The sequence below is a fragment of the Eptatretus burgeri genome, chromosome 4 (genome assembly GCF_056783735.1).
Source record: "Eptatretus burgeri isolate ZD-2024b chromosome 4, Ebu_testis_v1, whole genome shotgun sequence".
Lineage (NCBI taxonomy): Eukaryota > Metazoa > Chordata > Myxini > Myxiniformes > Myxinidae > Eptatretus > Eptatretus burgeri.
The window spans coordinates 43434873-43453917 of NC_140964.1; the positions used below are offsets into that span (position 1 = coordinate 43434873).

At 44.6% G+C, this 19045-nt stretch overlaps 1 protein-coding gene and 1 pseudogene across 3 annotated transcripts in view; both read right to left on the minus strand.

Moving 5' to 3' along the window:
* The window catches only part of LOC147027917 (uncharacterized), a 28523-nt gene extending 20330 nt beyond the window's left edge, over positions 1–8193 (minus strand). The window contains exons 1-2 of one of the 3 annotated variants that reach the window (XM_085877754.1): positions 8048–8193; positions 3987–4446 (exon numbers count right to left, since the gene is read on the minus strand). In XM_085877754.1, coding sequence (XP_085733880.1) covers positions 3987–4443 — 457 coding nt within the window. In that variant the 5' untranslated portion in view covers positions 4444–4446; positions 8048–8193. Of the gene's footprint in view, positions 1–3986; positions 4447–7922 lie in introns of all 3 variants that reach the window. The other 2 variants (XM_085877755.1, XM_085877753.1) reach the window with 2 other exon arrangements.
* A 5275-nt stretch (positions 8194–13468) lies between these two features.
* LOC147027919 (uncharacterized) lies at positions 13469–16080 on the minus strand (annotated as a pseudogene).
* Between the last annotated feature and the right edge of the window lie 2965 nt (positions 16081–19045).

Genomic DNA, 19045 nt, shown 5'->3' on the forward strand with positions numbered 1-19045 from the left:
CTCCTTTACAAGACTCAGTGACAGCAATTAGCAAAAAAACAACAACAGCAATACATGGGGGCACTGAGGAACATTTCGCAAAAGATTACGACAGAATTTCAAACTGTGGATGACCAACTGCACAAGATGTAAAAATTAAAAAAAAACCCGTTCCGGTTCTTGAGCAACGGTGGCGGTTCTTCAGAGTCTCTGCCGACTCTCAAAGATAAGTTTTCCAGTCGTTTTTGTCACGTTTTAACTGTCATTTTGTTATCTCTGTGATTCTACATTGGTCTTGTGTTAAAACTTGTGCTAATTTTGGAGTTTTCACGTCTTTTCATTTCAGATTTCTTTGAGGCCTACCCTTCTTCCCGTTTGTGCGTGCGATCGCGTTTATTGTATTTTCTCCACTTTTTATTCCACCCTCCTTCTATCCGTCTCAACTATACCCTCTGTTTAATGTCTTAAAATATATATATTTTTAAAACATCAAAAAAAAAATTAAAAACCTTACCCCACGACTTCCTATACTGACTCTTCCTCCTTATTCTGCCAATTTACCATCTACTTACTTTTACCAACCAACATTCAACATACACCTTCAGATTTTTCTTTAACCTTTCCTTTACCTAACCCGAAAAAAACTTACCTGATCTTTAGCAAAAATAAAAGAAAAAAAATCATATTAAAAAAAAAACTTCTTCATTCTTTTAACCTCTCACGTTACACCTCCTGTAACCACGTTTTCTCTACCCCCCCCCCCCTTTCCAGTAACTTTCGTTGGACTACCAGCTTCCTTCTGCGTTTGAAAATCCAAATTCACCAACACCTACATGATTTTTCTTCAACATTTCCTTTACCTAATCTTACGGAATCTTTATCAAAAAAAAAAAAAAAAATAATCATAAAAAAATTCAAAAACAGTCTCTTAAAATGTTACAACATCCCCTTTCACATGTATGGCTCTCAGTATTTAATCATATAATAATTCACTACTCTTTCTTCTTTAAAAGACTGTTTTCAATTCCACCTTTCCTTCATCCCATGTCTAAAAAGTCCAACTGTTACAACGCTTCTTCTCTCCATTCTCTTAATTCTCCTATATTACAACCCTCAGGTAATGTCTTTAATCTCATCTCTGACTTGAAACTTTTAAAACTCCCAGTTTGCAATGCATGTTCGTGTTCCATCATCGTCCGCTTTTTCCAACTTCATTGCCAATTCACCCCACCTACTTCAATCTACCTCCTCCTAACCCCTCACCTGTTATCCCCTCTCCTTACCCCTCCCATCTTGCCCATCATCCTACCTTCGCTCTTGGCACCTCTTCACCGTCTTCTGCTTCAGTATCAGCTCCTCCTCTATTGTCCCAAAGTGTGGGGTGTTCTAACATATGTGAGCTCCATTCTAACCTATCAGATATCACACTCTCTCAATCAGCACACATTTCAAACATCCTCTTTCTTTCATCTCAAATTCCCCTCTTCCCAACCCCTCAAATATTAGACCTCCCCTGCCCACTCCCCTTCTTCACCACAACTCTACCAAGTCGTCTCTTACCTTCTCCTCAACTCTCCCATCACCCTCCTGCACGTTGGCCATACCTGCTCTCATCGCCTCCCCTCCATCTCAAAGCAACCTTCACACTCTTTCCCCTCACCCAAATCCCAAAACCCTCCCCTCACCCTTCACCCTTACTCCTCCTTCCCAAAGTTGGACCCCCTCATATCCACAAAGTTGCCTTCTTCCCCCATCCTCTCTCTTCCATCTCATCACTCCACCTCCTCCAATCTTCAACTGCACTCTGCCCCCTCTCTTATTACTCCCCACTGTACGTCAACCCCACACAACTGAGCCTTTTCTCCTCGTCATCCAGCCCTCTCCCCTAAATCTTCTGAAATTCCCCACACTCTTCTTACCTCCCCCACCTTCCTCCCGAGTCTTACCCTCCCTTCCCTTCCCTGAACCCCCAAACTCCTCCCCTCCCTCTTCCTTAACAGTGTGGCCTTCATTCAAACAGGTTGCCACTGACAAACCAAACAATCTGCTTCACAAAAACTTTCCTCCTTGAAGAAGTGTGACACCCTAGTATCTTCCCTCTGGTATGACAGACCTGAGCCTCGTCCTGGCGGCAGAGTTGCTCTCTTCTTCAAAGACTCCATCCCTCACTCACTCACTCACCATGCACTGCCCCCTCTCCCCCACACCACCAGGAATACGTCTGGCCGCAGCTTCCCTTCCACTCCCACCTCCTGTTTATATGTGTTGTACCGTTCACCAAACAGTGATGACTCCATTTACATCTCGCTCTGCGAAAACATGGACCAACTTCTGTCATCTCAACTCTCTTCCTCATATGTGGTGACTTCAATTGTCATCATGCCAGATCGCGAGGTGTGGGTATCTCTCTCACCTGTCATGGCACTTCAGCAAAGGACTTCTGTGACTCAATCTGTCAACTTCCTGACTCGGATCTCAACCAACGGTACTTCATCTCTTCTGGATCCAATTTTGACCATTTTCCTTGAAAATATCTGCTGTTCTTCCTCCACTCCAATCGGTTCATCTGACCACATTTGTCAATGTAGACATCTCTCTGGCTGTTATTAGAGAACCACCTCAGCACCGTCGAATCTGGCAGTCAAACCTCAACTCAGATTCTGCAACCAGTCCAGATGGCATCAGCCCATGTGTCCAAATAAAGCCTGCTCCTCTGCTCTTGCTCATCCTCTCTCTGTTCTATTCACCCTCTCATTTGCTCAAGGTCATCTGCCATATGCTTAGAAATCAGCATACATTACCGCTCTGCATAAAAAAGGTGCAAAAAAAGATCCCTGCAACTGCAGACCGATCAGCCTTCTCCAAATAATCAGCAAGGTTATGGAATCCATCATCGCTTCAGACATTAAATCCTTCTTTTCCAATGGCTTGATTTCCGATCATCAATTTGGATTTAGACCAGGTCACTCTAACCTGGATATGTTGTTTCTGCTCTCCCAACAATGGATGGAGATCCTCAATGCCAGACATTAAATCAGAGCCATCTCCCAAGACATACAGCGTGCCTTCGATACAGTCTGGCACCCTGCCCTGCTCACCAAACTCTCTTCCAATGGCATCCAAGGCAATTGCCAAGCTGGCCTCAAAAGCCAGTCACCGACTGGGCATCCTCCGTTGTGCAGAATCCTTCCTTGGCTCACCTAAGCTCCTGAACACATACAAAGCTTTTGAATGCAGCCCGATTGAGTACTGTTCTCCCCTCTGAGCTGGTGCTCCCACCTCTCACCTTTCTCAACTTCAGGCTGTGGAAACCAGGGCATTTAGGATCATTGGTATTTCCCGCGATGTGGCTGAGTCTTTGGTCTCTCACCGGAGGCAGGTCGGTGGTCTGTGTCTTCTACCGTCTCCTCTCCAGTCTTCCCCTCACTGCTATGTCTGAGATATGTTGTTGCCGTGCCCCCCCCCCCCAATTTCCGCAGGGCACTCAAGGTCCACCAGCAACCCCCTTCTGGTAAAACTACCAAAATCATGAATCACTGCTCACCTTCACTCTTTCATTCCTCTATTTTCCCACCTTTGGAACAAACTCCCACACTCTCTTCAATCCCTCTTCCCTCCAGGTCTTCAAAACATCTGTTCACCACCATCTCTTATCTTCCTCCATCCAAAACCACATTCTTTTCTACCCCCGCTAATCCACCTCAAATCCACCTTCTTCAAATTCCCTGCTTTCCTTCCTGAAAGTCTCTGTGGTGTCCATATTGTTTACCCTGTCTACCCTCCCCATCCCTCTCCCTTCCACAGACCTCACGTCTCTGTTCCACTGTTTTTTCCTTCCCTCTCCCCCCTTTATCTCCTGCTCCCCGTGTTGTTAATTCTGTGTGTTAGCTCCCTATGAGCCTCGACAGTGTATACAAAAACAAAAATAATGATAAATAAACAGATTTTTAAAACTAAATAAAAATAGTGGAAGGCAAATATTGGAAAGAAAAAGCTGTATTACTTACCAGAGTTGGGGTTTAACCTGGAACCGTTAGGCTGGAGGCTGTAGACATCATGTATCCTGATCTCAGATACAATATCAGTTTCATGAAGTTGAGCATTTCTCACTCCAGCAGATAGGAGTGAAGATTTCAACAAGCGCAATTTTTGGGCACAGCCAGAAAGCCTGTCACCTACATGCTCAAGCATCAAGCAAAATATGTGTGCCGAAGAAGAGCTTGCAGACTGGATAGCTCCTGGTTTCACACAAGACTCCATAAGTTGGTGGAACTCTGTGTACATTGCAAAAGGAAACTTTTGCTGTGCACATGAGAGAAGCTCAGCTCTCAATGCATCGGACTCTGTGCAGGCTCGTAGCACCTTTAGATTCTCAATACCCAGCTCCATGATGACAGCTTGAGCAGTTTCTGACGTCAGGCCCTGTGTCTGTAGCCACCCTGGGAAGGTCTCCATTTCAGTCATGACCTGTTGGAGACACAGAATCCCACTAACAAAAAGAGGGGCAATACCCCTGGGCATTCACCTGATAGTGACTGGATAATAAAAGCAGGGAACCACTGATAGACTCGAACAACGCACAAAATATTTAATGGAAAAAGTAAATATGTACCTATGCATTTCTTTTTTAATGCAGTGAACAAACTTTGGTGCATCACAGGTGATGAAAGTTGTGGTCAAGTTTCATCAAAGGTGTGTGTGTGTATGTATATGTATATATATATATATATATATATATATATATATATATATATATATATATATATATATATATATATATATATATATATATATATATATATATATATATATATATATATATATATATATATATATATATATATATATATATATATATATATATATATATATATATATATATATATATATATATATATATAGAGAGAGAGAGAGAGAGAGAGAGAGAGAGAGAGAGAGAGAGAGAGAGAGAGAGAGAGAGAGAGAGAGAGAGAGAGAGAGAGAGAGAGAGAGAGAGAGAGAGAGAGAGAGAGAGAGAGAGAGAGAGAGAGAGAGAGAGAGAGAGAGAGAGAGAGAGAGAGAGAGAGAGAGAGAGAGAAAAAAAAAAAAAAAAAAGTCATAGACTGGTACTTATGAAATCATCAACTTGACCTCTGACCTTGTCTAATAAAAGCTGTCTCGAAAGAAGGTAGCGACGCAAAACAGAAGTTTATACGATGATTCTGTACCAAGCATCAAAAATCGAATGTTTGACCTCACTGTAACCTTGACCGATTTTGACCAAAACTAATCAGCGCTAGCCATCACCCTCTTGAATCACGTGGTGTAATTTGACATTGGTAGCTTCTTCCGTTCTCGAGTTATTGTGCCTACAAACAAACACACAAACAGATGACGGAAGTCATCAATATACTTACGAAATGTTTAGATTTCGTAAGTAAAAAAACTTATTTTGGGGGCAACCCACCTGTAAAACACCCTACACCCCGCTTTTTCTAATGCCGTGAACAAACTTTGTACATCACGGGAGATGAAGACTGTGACCAAGTTTCATCAAATTTGTGTGTGGAGTTTCAGAGAAGAAAGGAAATACCTATTTTGGGGGGGGGGGAAATCCCCCCTCTCCCTGTAGACCACCTTCGACCCCAATTTTTTTTAATGCCATGAACAAACTTTGGCACATCATGGGTGATTAAGATTGTGATCAAGTATCAGAATTGTGCATATCGTTTGAGAAAAAGTTACAAGTGCTTCTGGACAGACAATGCAAAATCCAATAAGCTCCCCAGAACTACATTCCGGGTAAGCTAAAAATAAAGGTTCCACATGTCATCTTGCCACGTGTTTTTCAAAACCACAATCATTCCCACCTCGGTCGAAATGCACATCGGGGCATTAAATACATTATGTGAACAGGATTTGATAAGCCACTCACAATTGTCCAAGAGAAGAAAAAAATAGAAATTCAAAAGGCACACGAGATGTAAATGTAAATAAATTTTAAAAATTATTTATTTGCTTACAATTCATCAGTAACTTGTTTATTAAAATAACGATAGGTGCAACTGGAATGGATAAACCGGTTCAGAGTAGGTTCGTGGAAATATATTTCCAGGTGGAATCAATATCAGACGCTACAGAGAGATCAACCACATTTTTGACAAAGGGCAAATTGGAGTCGCTGCCCGTGCATCAACAATGGATGTGAAAAACGTTCAGTTTGGTGCAGAAGTTTAAAGTCTTACTTAGAGCATATTTTTTAACAGTCCAAGGGCAACTATCAAGGATGCCTCTTTGTGCTCGTTGTACTCCCCAACACGAGTCATAAGCCAAACCCTCCCCATTCTTCCCTCCTGCTTGGATTTGGCATGGCAGTGTGACCATGTACCGGTGTGTGTGTGTGTGTGTTAGTGTGTTAGTGTCCTCCTGTCTTCATGTAGGCAGGAGTAAATCATCTTTGATGTGGGAGATTTGTGCGGCGCTCCCACAAGATAGATCGGTGAACTCCGTGACGCGGGCCTACACTACAACGACTACAACTACGTCATCATCGAAGGCTGAAGGAAGAGCTAAAGCACAAATCATGTGTAGACATGCAGACAAATGTGATACCAAACAAATTGAAGCTGTTGAACCTGGGATGGGGGTGGGGGTGAGGGGGTGAGAACGGAGGGAGTACTCAAGTTCCAGAAGTGTGCTCGGTACCAGCGGCAACATCTTCATAACGACATTTTTCTCTCCACTCTGATCAGGGCAAGGAGTAATTTCCTCCTCCCTATGGATGCCCACAGATAGAGCTTTTCATGCTCTTTATTTGAATCACTGAACATAAAGCAAGAAAGTACCGTTTAAAAGCCTTTTGTAATACAACTCAGCAACAGTCAGTATCCTTCTGCCGACCTCTTGGACTCTGAGCGACCCACTGACCATTATTCTAAAGTCTGGTTATGACAATTCAGGACCAGGCAGCAAAATTAACGATGATAATTTAGGAACACCCCCTGTTAGATGTGTAATCAAATATGTAACCCCCCTCTTCCACACGATTCAAACCTTCCTCTACCTCTACCTAGTTCCCTTCTACCCAACTTCCTCTCTACTTTTTCGCCCACTCTCCCTTTTCTTCCACCAATCCCCACCCCTCTTCTCAGTTTTGTTCTCACTTTGCTCTTCCTACACTTGCAGCATGCAATCTTGCCAGACCTCAAAGTGTTGGTGCTTGGATGGGAGACATAGCCATTGAATGTTGGGTATTTCTCGGGGACAACAGGAAAGCACCCCCTCCCCTCCCATCAAAGGTCTCGGATTCGACAAACATTTCCTTGTGGAGTTAAACTCGACCAAAGTTGAGGTCTTGGTGGTTCTGACAGGAGTCTCTGAATCTCGTGGAGAACGCAGTTCGTTTTGATAATGAGGAAGTCGCTTGTCCCATTTCATTTGGGTTTGGCCGCTAAATATCCTCCAGATGAATCACAATCACGAGGCCATTGTGTGTCGGTACCTTTGTCGTGTTCGATCTCAGTTGGGATCAAACGAGATATGAAAATCAATTATATCGGTGAGATGTGGGTGTTTGTGAAGCTGAAAGAAGAGTTGGGTCAACCATCGTTCCAATAAGTGTGGGAAAGAAAGAAAAAGAAAGGGAAAGAAAGAGAAAAAGGAACAAAAAGAAAGAGAAAGAGAAAGAAAGGAAGGAAGGAAAAAGAAAGAGAGAGAGAGAGAGAAAGAAAGAAAAAGGAAAGAAAGGGAAAGAGAGAGGGAAAAGAAAGAAAGAAAAAGAGAGAAAAAAGGAACAAAATGGGAGAGGGAGAGGGAGAGGGAGAGGGAGAGGGAGAGGGAGAGGGAGAGGGAGAGGGAGAGGGAGATTCGTAACAAAAGGAACACGATTAAAAACGTCACAATGAAGGATTCCTCTCATCGCAGCCATTACATCAACATAGTATATACTCATTCGAAATATTTACCTCGTCTTCATTGGCCATGAAGAGCAAACGTTTTAAAAATCAACTACAAATCAACGTTGTCCAATGTGCTTCCTGAGTCAATAGTAAGTATTAAATATACAAACGAAAACCTAAAACGAACGAACCGTCGAACATACGATTCTCCTCAGAAGTTCCCGCGCGACCACGACGATACAGTGAGCCCACCACCCACGGTTAAGCACGAGGTTTAAAAGAAGAAGAAGAAGAAGAACCTCAACCGGATGTTTATCATCTTACAAACTTCTTGGGAAAAACGTTCATGGACACGGCTTTGTATTTTCCGCCATTCGAAAACATAATATTGTCCCTCCAAAATCAAAGCATGAATATTACATCTTCAAGGATAAGTAATTATCTCTTCTCGTATTTTGAGTTGCAGAATAAATCCTGTTGTAAAAAACCGATACACCGCTCAGAATTGTTGACATAGCAGTGATCCCGCTGTTAAGAAATCTCTATTTTCTGGTCCGTGGGAAAGTTCAGCAAACACAACTTCTCGCCCACAATATCGGTGAATGTGTAAACTCGGGACACGATGTACTCTGGATTCTCCACGACGTGTGTTATGTTATTACGGAACATGGAGGTCACATGAACCATATAAATCCTCGACCCCTGGTTGACTTACTCGAAGACCGATGTATCACCTGGAGCTCCCCGTACAAGATAAGATATCCATCCAGGAATATACCCCAACCGATGTGTAACATATGCATTGGGCTACATCATCGTTGTTGTTGTTTTATTATTATTTGTTGTAATGATCGAACCAGCAACAAGATCAAAGCAACGGCTTTGATAATTAAATAATCCCAAAAGGGGAATGACACCGACTTCCGGTAATACCAGATCTACAAGATCTAGTAGCAACACCCAACATTATTTTTGTTTTTTCAGTTGTCAATTGCGTACGTGAAGACGTCATCGCGCAAATAAACGTGTTCTCGCTTGCGTCACAATGGAGTCTGTGAACTCATTACATGGTGTCAGAAGTGTGTTATATATTCACGCCATCTCTCTCTCTCTCTCTCTCTCTCTCTCTCTCTCTCTCTCTCTCTCTCTCTCTCTCTCTCTCTCTCTCTCTCTCTCTCTCTCTCTCTCTCTCTCTCTCTCTCTCTCTCTCTCTCTCTCTCTCTCTCTCTCTCTCTCTCTCTCTCTCTCTCTCTCTCTCTCTCTGGACTTTCTTTCTCGGGGAATGATTCTGATGGCGCCTGTTGCGCTCGTCCAAATAAGGTTGTAGCAGTTTTAGGACCGGGGTGACTCTGCACTGTTTCTGTTATTTCTGTTATTTTTCAATTCAGGACTTTTTTCTATATCTTTTCTGTTATTCTGTAACTCTATCTTTTCTGTTATTTCTCTGCACTGTTATTGTTTCTGTTTCACTAAATAATTGTTTTTCTTTTATTGTACCTCACCAATCCTTGCTTTCCCTGCTGTACGGATCTTTTGCAATAAATCCTTTGCTTGCTTGTCCACATACCTTTCCTCGCCCTTGCTGAAATAAATAGTTTTGATTGTAAATGTACCCAGTTCATCGTGTCTTTTCCGGTGTTGGTCCAGCATAGTCCGCACATAATGTTAGCTGGGAAGTTCTACCCCACAAATTGGCAACACACATTAGCCAGTGCGTACTTGGCTGCTCCACCAGTCTGCACTTGATCAAGTAAGATAAGACAAGTACGCATCAAGGGCACGAGTCCCCCTTGGTATCGCCGTCCAAAGGTAAGGTAACCACAAGAAGTAGCAACACCCTGCCAGGATTTGTGGTACCAATCGGTGTTCATGGTTGCGTAACAACCCACCGGAGCACGGAGTTATCCGTGCTCGGTGGCCTCAGGACTGGGTGCTCAGGAGGAACTCGAGCGCTTCCCCTTACAGCAAACCTTGACCTGTAACAATATTACACAGATCTATTGTTCATCCCAACCAAAAAGTGTGGAACTTGGAATATCAGCTCCTTGCTTATTTACATGAACATGTAAATTTATTTATCATGTCAGGTCAGGTTCGATCTGTGACCTGCTACAGGTACCATGTAAACCTGTACTAACCTGTTCCATAGTCAGGTTGTCAGCGACTAAACCGTCTCCCCCACCAGGTTTTCTGGTGAGGAGGGTGTTTGGATATGGACACCCAGCAGGATTAAAAACAAAACCTGTCAAAGGGCGGAGGAGCTCCTTGTGAGCCAATGACCATCCATATCTAGTGCCCAACTGTGTCTGCGGACGTCCTCCTGCAGTTGGGTTACTTTTTATGAGGAGGTTGGTGGCAGGATTTGCACTCCGGCCACCGTAAAACCCTTCATTCCGCAAAACGCAAAAACGCAAAAAAATCTGAAAACCCACTCCGTGGGAGTACCTCCTGTGCAGCTTCCCTTCGCAGGGCAGCTCACCAGATGACGGGATTGGGGCAAAGCCTTCGGGACCCCCAATCTTTGATGATAGGAGGGAAACCACGGGGTAACATCCCTGGGTCAGATTGCGGGATAGTGTGTCGGAGTGGTGCTGAGGTGTCGTCCACCAGACTGCGGTCTCCTTGGGTTAACCTGAGGCGGTCCCTTCGGGTGGGTGCCTGGAATGTCCTATCCCTAAGAGAGGATGATCACCTGTCTCTGTTATCATCTGAGCTTAAGCGTTTGGACATCGGGATTGCAGCTCTCTCTGAGGTTCGGAGACCGGATTGCGGTGAGATAATGGTGGGTGGTTACACCTACTATTGGTCTGGTCGCTCTGATGGTCACCATACCCAAGGAATTGCTGCAGCTGTGTCCAATAAGCTGACCACAATGATAATTGAGGAAACACCGGTCAACGAGCATATTATGAGATTAAGGATTCGTCACTCCTTAGGTGTCATTTCCCTGGTCTCTGTTTATGCTCCGACTGAGGCGAGTGATCTCACCGTGAAGGATGCATTCTACGCCACGCTCGAGTCTGTGGTTGATCAGTGCCCCAGACGAGATACAGTTCTTGTCCTGGGGGATTTCAATGCATCGACTGGAACTGATAGGGATGGTTATGAGACAGGTGTTGGTCCCCATGGGTCAGGAACTATGAACCAGAATAGCACTAAGTTCCTTGACTTTGCAAAAAGACATGGACAGTGTGGCTGGTTCATGGTTTGAGCGCCCACAAGCTCATCGCTGGACTTGGTATTCCAACGCTGGCGGTGTGGCAAAGGGGATTGACCATGTCCTTATTGACGGTCGTTGGAGGATGCTCCAGAACTGCAGGGTCTACCGGAGTGCTCATTTCCTCAATACTGACCACAGGCTTGTTGTAGCAACTCTAAAGCTGCACCTTAAATCCTGGAGAATGGTACCATCCCAGCCTAGGCTGGATGTTGGTAAGCTCAGGAATGAGAGAGTAGCTGAGGAGTTTGCGAGCAGGCTGAGTGGACACTTGGGGGGTCTGGGTGCTTTGGGGGGTCCTGAAGAGTTGTGGAGTGCCTTCAAGACCACCGTCCTTGATGTTGCCGGTGGATGTCTTGGAGCTCACCGCAAGGCAAAGAAGAATTTTGTCTCTCAAGGGACACTGGATACCATTGACCAGAGTCGCAGGGCCAGGCTGAATGGCAGAGCTGAGCTGTTCAGGGAGCTGAGGCGTAAAACGGTGCGTGCACTGAGGGTGGACAAGGAGGCCTTTGTGCGAGGAATCTGTGTGGGGGTAGAGCATCACCTGTGGACAGGTGATTGTCGTTCCGCTTACAGGGGAATTCGCGCATTGCGTTCATCCAAGCCCATCCCTCGGAGCACTGCAGTTAGAGCAGAGAGTGGTAGGCTCTTGACAGAGGAGTCTGAAGTGAAGGCCCGCTGGGCCGGTTACTTTGAGCGGTTGTACCAGGCTGATACCCCAGCTGTCGAGTTGGACGTCAAGGGTGTTACAATCCCTGTTGCTGACCCTCAAATCAACTGTGGTCCACCTTCGCTTGTGGAAACGCAGGCTGTGGTGAACCAGTTGAAATGGGGTAAAGCTCTTGGGATCGGTGGCATCCAAGCTGAATTTCTCAAAGCTGGTGGAAATGGTGTACTCATGTCATTGCATGCATTTGTATGCTCTGTTTGGAACACTGGCATCATCCCAACTGACTGGAAGAGGGGCCTTGTTGTCCCTCTCTGGAAAGGGAAGGGTGATCGCCAAGACTGCAACAACTACCGAGGGGTGACGCTGCTCTCAGTGCCCGGCAAGGTCTTTGCTCGGATAATTCTTGATAGGGTTCGCCACCATCTGCTTGAGCACCAGCGTCCAGAGCAGTCAGGCTTTACACCAAAGAGGTCAACGATTGACCGTATCCTTGCCCTTCGTGTCCTCACCGAACGCAGATGAGAGTTTCGACAGGGGCTGCTTGCAGCCTATGTTGATCTCTGTAAAGCGTTCGATTCAGTGAATCAGGATGTCCTCTGGAGGATTCTTGGTCTTCGTGGGGTGCCACCAAAACTGATCGATCTGATGTCTGAACTCCACTCTGGTACTGAGAGTGCTGTGAAGTGTGGTAGTACCATCTCTGACTTATTTCCAGTTGTTACTGGAGTTCGTCAGGGGTGTGTACTGGCCCCCACACTTTTCAGCACTTGTATGGACTGGATTTTAGGGAGGATGTCGGAGAGATCAAGCTGCGGTGCATCGTTTGGGAATGTGAAGATCTCGGACCTTGATTTTGCAGATGATGCAGTCATCTTTGCGGAGACTTTAGACATCCTTTTGGGGGCCCTCGAGGTGCTGAAAGAGGAGTCGGAGCCGCTGGGATTACGGGTTTCTTGGGTCAAAACTAAGATCCAGGCTTTCGGTGACATCTTGGATGCTGCTGTCCTGTCTGTGTCTGTTTGTGGTGAGGGTGTTGAGGTCGTGGAGAGATTCACTTACCTGGGCAGTGATATTCATGTCTCTGCTGGCTGTGAGTCAGAGGTCAATAGACGTCTGGGTCGGGCCTGGGGAGTCATGGATTCACTGGATCATGGGGTGTGGCGCTGCCGGTACCTGTGCGGGAGGACGAAAGTCCGAGTCTTCAGGTCCTTGGTACTTCCAGTCTTGCTCTATGGGTGCGAGACTTGGACTCTGACCAAGGATCTGAGACGGAGACTTAATTCCTTTGGTACCAGGTGTCTTCGGAGAATCCTTGGCTATCGCTGGTCGGATTTTGTGTCCAACGAGCGGTTGCTGAGAGAGACTCGGATGAGATTTGTTACCTGCATGGTCCGTGAGCGTCAGTTGCGGCTGTATGGACATGTGGCTCGTTTTCCTGACGCTGATCCTGCTCACCAGATTCTCTCAGTGAGGGAGTCTCGTGAGTGGAGGAGGCCAGTGGGCCGACCACGTGCCTCATGGTTGCAGCAGGTTGACCATCATCTCAAGGAGATGGGGATGGGCCTGGCATCTGCCTGGGCGATGGCCAGACGGAGGCCCCTGGAGTACTGGCGGAAAGTGGACGCAGCGACGCGCTGTTTTGGCACATGCTCCCATACCTGACCTGACCTGACCTGCTTATTTACTCACTCACTCGTACATTAATTGCATGTTTTTCTTTATTATTTCTTTTTTTTAGCAATCACATCAACATTTGAAACGGACAATCAAATTTTCGAGCCAATGAAACAACTACGTGTACAAGTATAATTACATCATATCATTTCAGCTGTTTTCATGAATTAAAAGTGCATTTTCTATCAATTGCATCGATTTGTGATTGATATCGATGAATGAAAGATTTAGAAATTATAGAACATAAATCTTTATGCAGACACATGTCAAAAATTCTCTTCATAAAGCAAACAAAACTAACGCAGGTGTTGATGCGTGGGATTACCAATATGGATGAGCAGACTATTTCTTCATTAAAAACAAATTGTACAACTTTCAGAATCGACATCCACCCTCACAATAGTCTACCCCCATGGAAAAATGAAAAGTTTCTCGCAGATGAAGGACCCAAGACCAACATAAATTGAATGATTGCCTCCATGACCCAAGAACAATTTGCCTTCTTTACAATTATTGGAGCTGTATTTGTTTCTGTTTCGATTCCATGTGTAGCATCCTTTAGTGTACCCCTGCTCATGGATTTCATTTTTTTGTAAGGTGATTTATAGATACCTTTTCTGGATTCTTGTTTTTGTGTTTATGTATAAATTTGATTCGGTAGCCTGGTGAACCTTTCACGTACTTGACCAATCGGACAATCATCCTTCTGTGCACATGGTTGAGCTCCATCAGAACACCTCCATCTCGTCTTGGCAAGTACATAATTGGGATGCACTGGTTTTTGTCGAACATTTTGTGACTAGTGAGGAGTCTCCTTGTTTTGATATCTGGCATGTTTCTTTCCGATTGGAGCCGGTCTATTATTTGGCAATCCTATTGGAACACTGGCACCACGAGTTGGTTTGAAGCTTTGATTGTTGACCCTCAAATGCAAATTCCAAATTACAATTTTGAGAAGCCTTTCCCACAGAGCACTTGTATGGACACTCTCTGTGGGTCCACAAATGCAATGTCGAGGAAACTCCAAGAGAGAAATCTCACAGACAGAGCACTTTTGCAGGTGCTCCCAAATGTCGGTGTTCAAAACGAAGTTCAAGCTCATTTTATTAATAAAACTCTTATCACAACGAGAGCACTTGAAAGGACTCATGTATGCGTCTTCATATGCATTTTCACATTACCTTTTTGAGAGAAACTTCTATTACAGACAGAGCACTTGTGTGGTCGCTCTCCTGTATGGGTCATCTTGTGTGTTTTCAAAGCATGTTTATCCCTAAAATTATCACAAATGGACCACTTTCATGGACTCGCTGCTGTATGGATCCTCGTGTGCACTTTTTCAAAAGCTCAATGGATGCAAAATCTTCACCACAAACAGAGCATTTAGAGACACGATCCTGTATGGATCCTCGTATGTAAATTCAAATTACCTTTCAATGCAAAATCTTCACCACAAACAGAGCATTTAGAGACACATCCTGTATGGATCCTCGTATGTAAATTCAAATTACCTTTCAATGCAAAATCTTTACCACAAACAGAGCACTTGTTTGGAAGTTCGCCTGTATGGACCCTCATATGTGAAGTCAAATAACGTTTCAATGTAAAATCTTTCCCACAAAGAGCATTTGTATGGACGCTCTCCTGTATGAACCCTCATGAGATTTTTAAAGTACCTGTGCGAGAGAAATCTTTACCGCAGACAGAGCACTTGTATGGACGCTCTCCTGTATGGACCCTCATATGAGAGTTCAAAGTACCATTTTGATTGCATCCTCTACCGCAGACAGAGCACTTGAAGGGGTATTTTCCAAGTGTGGATCATTACATGCAATTGCAAATGCATTTTTCGAGAGAAACCTTGACTACAAACAGAGCACTTGTAATGGCGTTTTCCCCTATGGGTTAATTTGTGTGCGTTTAAAGTGCATTTATAAAGAAAACCCTTCCCACATTGAAAGCACTGGCGGTGGTGGTCGTATGGCAGCTTCGCTGCCGGGGTAGCTATCATTTCTTGAGGCACGACTGTGTCGCTGATGCAGTGCCCCTGTACCAGTACACACACTGGAACTGGTACTCATTTCGCCGACCTCAGAAGGATGACAGGCTGAGTCAACCTCCTGGTGTATTTTAATTCAGTGGCCAACAGGGCTTGAACTCAGGACCCTAGGATCCCAAGCCACCACCCTAACCACTGAGCCAATACCAGGCTCATTCAAAGCACTTGTGCAGGCGCTCTCGTGTATGGACGCTCATGTGTCTCTTCACGTGATCCACTGAAGAAAAAAACCTTACTGCAAACATTACACTTTTGCCCTTTGAGAACATCTTTACATTTTGAAAGTTTTATCTTAACCTTTGCATTGTGTTGATGAGATTTGGATTAGTTTTGTAAAGGGGATGAATCTTGATCTTGTGACTGTTTCCTCAAAACACCAATCTTGTTCTTCACCAAACAGCTCTTCGACATTATTTGTCCAATCTCTATCGAGTGCAGCTTGTGGCTGCTGGTTGCGTCATTGGTTGGGACGCGGCTATGCCGCTGATGCAGTGTCCCCCTAATACCAGTACACTGGTACTCATTTTGCCGACCTCAGAAGGATGACAGGCTGAGTCAACCTCCTGGCGGATTTTTAATTCAGCGGCCAACGGGGCTTGAACTCAGGACCCAAGGATCCCAAGCCACCACCCTAACCACTAAGCCAACACCAGGCTGACATTTGTCCAATATTACTTCTGGAATGTTCTGCAAAAATAAATAATGTAAAGTGAACATCCCATTTGGTCAGCATCAGAATATTTAATAAGATTTCAAAATATTAAAATTATCCAGATGAGGATTAAATATTTTGCACAGATGTGCTCACCTTATACAGAACAGTCAGATTTTTAGTTAGGCACATGAACAGCAACTGGATCTTCCTTTACAGAAACAACCCAAAGGTTGAAGGGTTGATGAATCATTGTCTTGTACATATTCAACTTTTATGAGAAAGATATCACCTGCATACAACTCCTTGTCAATAGCTTGCTGGAACATGTACTTTACAATGCTACAAAATTGAATTCAAGTCAAGTGTATATGTATTCATTTTTTAAGAGTTAATTAAAGCACACTTGCTAAATAGGTAAAGGTATCTGGCATGAAACCTCAACCCAGCACTTGGACATTCTTATTTACTGAGAACCCCAAGGAAATGATTCCACAATCAGAAGAAAAAGTGGACAAATGAATGCAAATGGGAAATTAAATTCTGGATGTGGGGAGGGTGAGCAGGTGAGGGTTTCTTGAGAAATGCGTGTGACTAGGGAGGGGCTGGAGGCGGACAGATGTAGTTGTGGACAGGAGGAAACGATCCACAATGTCTTCTCTTCTTCTTCTTTCGGCTGCTCCCGTTAGGGGGTCACCACAGCGGATCATCCGTTATGATCCGCATAATGATTTGGCACAGGCTTTATGCCGGATGCCCTTCCTGACGCAACCCTGGTCGCCTCTTACGACACAGGGATATGGTACACCTATTCTAACCGGGGCATACACCGGACCCAGTACACTGGTACCCACTTCGCCGACCTCGGAAGGATGACAGGCTGAGTCAACCTCCTGGTGTGTATTAATTCAAGCAGCCAATGGGGCTTGAACTCAGGACCTTTGCTTCAAATTATAAGCAAGGTCATGAAATCGAGCATTGCAGTCGACAAATCTTTTTCTCTAACAGCCTGATCTCAGATCATAAGTTTGGTTTTAGACCTGGTCATTCTACCCTGAAAATGCTTCCTTAACTTTCCCAAAAAAGGGATGGAAGCCCTTAATCAATCTCAGACATGAGATCAGTCATCTCCGTAGACATACTGTATCTTGACGTCTCCATTTCTGACTGTCTGCATGCTCCCCTTACACCTCCCAAACCCCACGTGTACCTTTGCTAGAGACTTTCCCTCCACTCCCACCTCATGTTTGTCTGTGTGTTGTTCCGTCCACCAAAGAGGAACAACTTCATCTGTCTGTGAATGTCTGTTTGTCTCTCCGCCAACATCGACCATTGAATAATTACCAATCCTAACTCTCTTCTCCTCATGTGCAGCAATGTCAACAGCAACCATGCCAATTGGCTGCAAACTACTCTTGAACCACCCATGGCACATCAACAAAGGACTTCTGTGACTCCACAGAATTGACTCAATCTGTGAACTTTATAACCAGATTTATGTCAATTGCAAATCCTCCATTCTGGACTGAGTGATGACCAACTTTTCTGCTAATGTCTCCTGCTCTTCATCTGCTCCAATTGGTTCATCTAATCATGTGCTTGTAAGAGTCACTATCTCTCTGGTTATTCTGAGCCGGCGAACCGCCGGCAAGTCAAGCAGTTAACTCGGGCAGATTGGCAAGCAGTAATCTCACTTCAGCACTGGTCTCGCATATCTGATGCCCATTATTAACTCAGCTTGGGAATTATACAACAGAAGCCTGCACTTTCTCATACACAGATCCATCCCATTTCGATTTCAGTTGTCATACCTTTCCTCTCACCCAAAGTACAATGAATCCTATGGTGAGACAATTGCTTTGAAACAACTGGCCTCGTTTTCCTGGAAGGCAATTCCGACTGATGGGAACCTCAGATCATTCAGCAAAGCCCTCAACAAGTGTCCACTCTCAGAAGTCAGAAAACAACACCTGACCAACCTCAAGATTGAACTTTCAAACTTGTCTCCCTCCTCAAAAACTTGATGACATCTTGCTGTCCGTCTCTGGAGTATGCCCCCCCCTCCCTTCCCTCACTTCAAAAGGCACCACAGCAGACCACTTGTGAGAATGCCTCAATTCCATTTTATTCCAAATCTTGTGTTTCCAACAGCTCACTCTCTGTACCCACTCTACCCAGTCACACCCAACTACTCTTGGACTGTCTTTGGCACCTGAGAAGATGGAGAGGTTTCTTGCATCCTTCACATCTGATTTTGCAACATCAGACGGCATCAGTGCAAGCATCCCAAAATCAGGTTCTTGCGCATCCTCTGTCATCTTCCAGCTGCTTGGAAGTCAGCAAACATCACTCAATTTCATAAGCCATGTGAAAAACCAATCATCTTTATTGCCGACCAGCTTACTCACAATAAAATGACGTAACCTATCATCACAAATGACATCAAATCCTTCCATTTCTGTCATGGTCTGATCTCTGATTATCACTCTGGATTCAGACCAGGTCACTCTACCTTGAAAATGCTTTTTCCTGCTCTCCCAACAATGAAAAGAAGCCATTAATCTCAAACATGAGATCAGAGCCATCTCTCTTCAAATATTTTGAGCATTTGATACAATCTGGCACCCCACGTTGCTTTCAAAACTCTGCCTATGGAATTCAAGGCCAACTCCATACATAGATTACTAACTTCAGTGGTTCTGAAATAACGTTTGGCTCTCAACAGGATCCTTTCATCTCCACTTCCTGTCAAGGCTAGAGTGCGGCAAGGCAGTATTCTGAGCCATGTACAATTCCTAATTTTCATGAACGATCTCTCTGGCTCTCTGGAGAACCCCACATACATATCTTTGCTGATGACTCCACCCTCTGCAACATCTCTCATCCTTCAGAAAGGTAGGCAGCATGCTCTCCA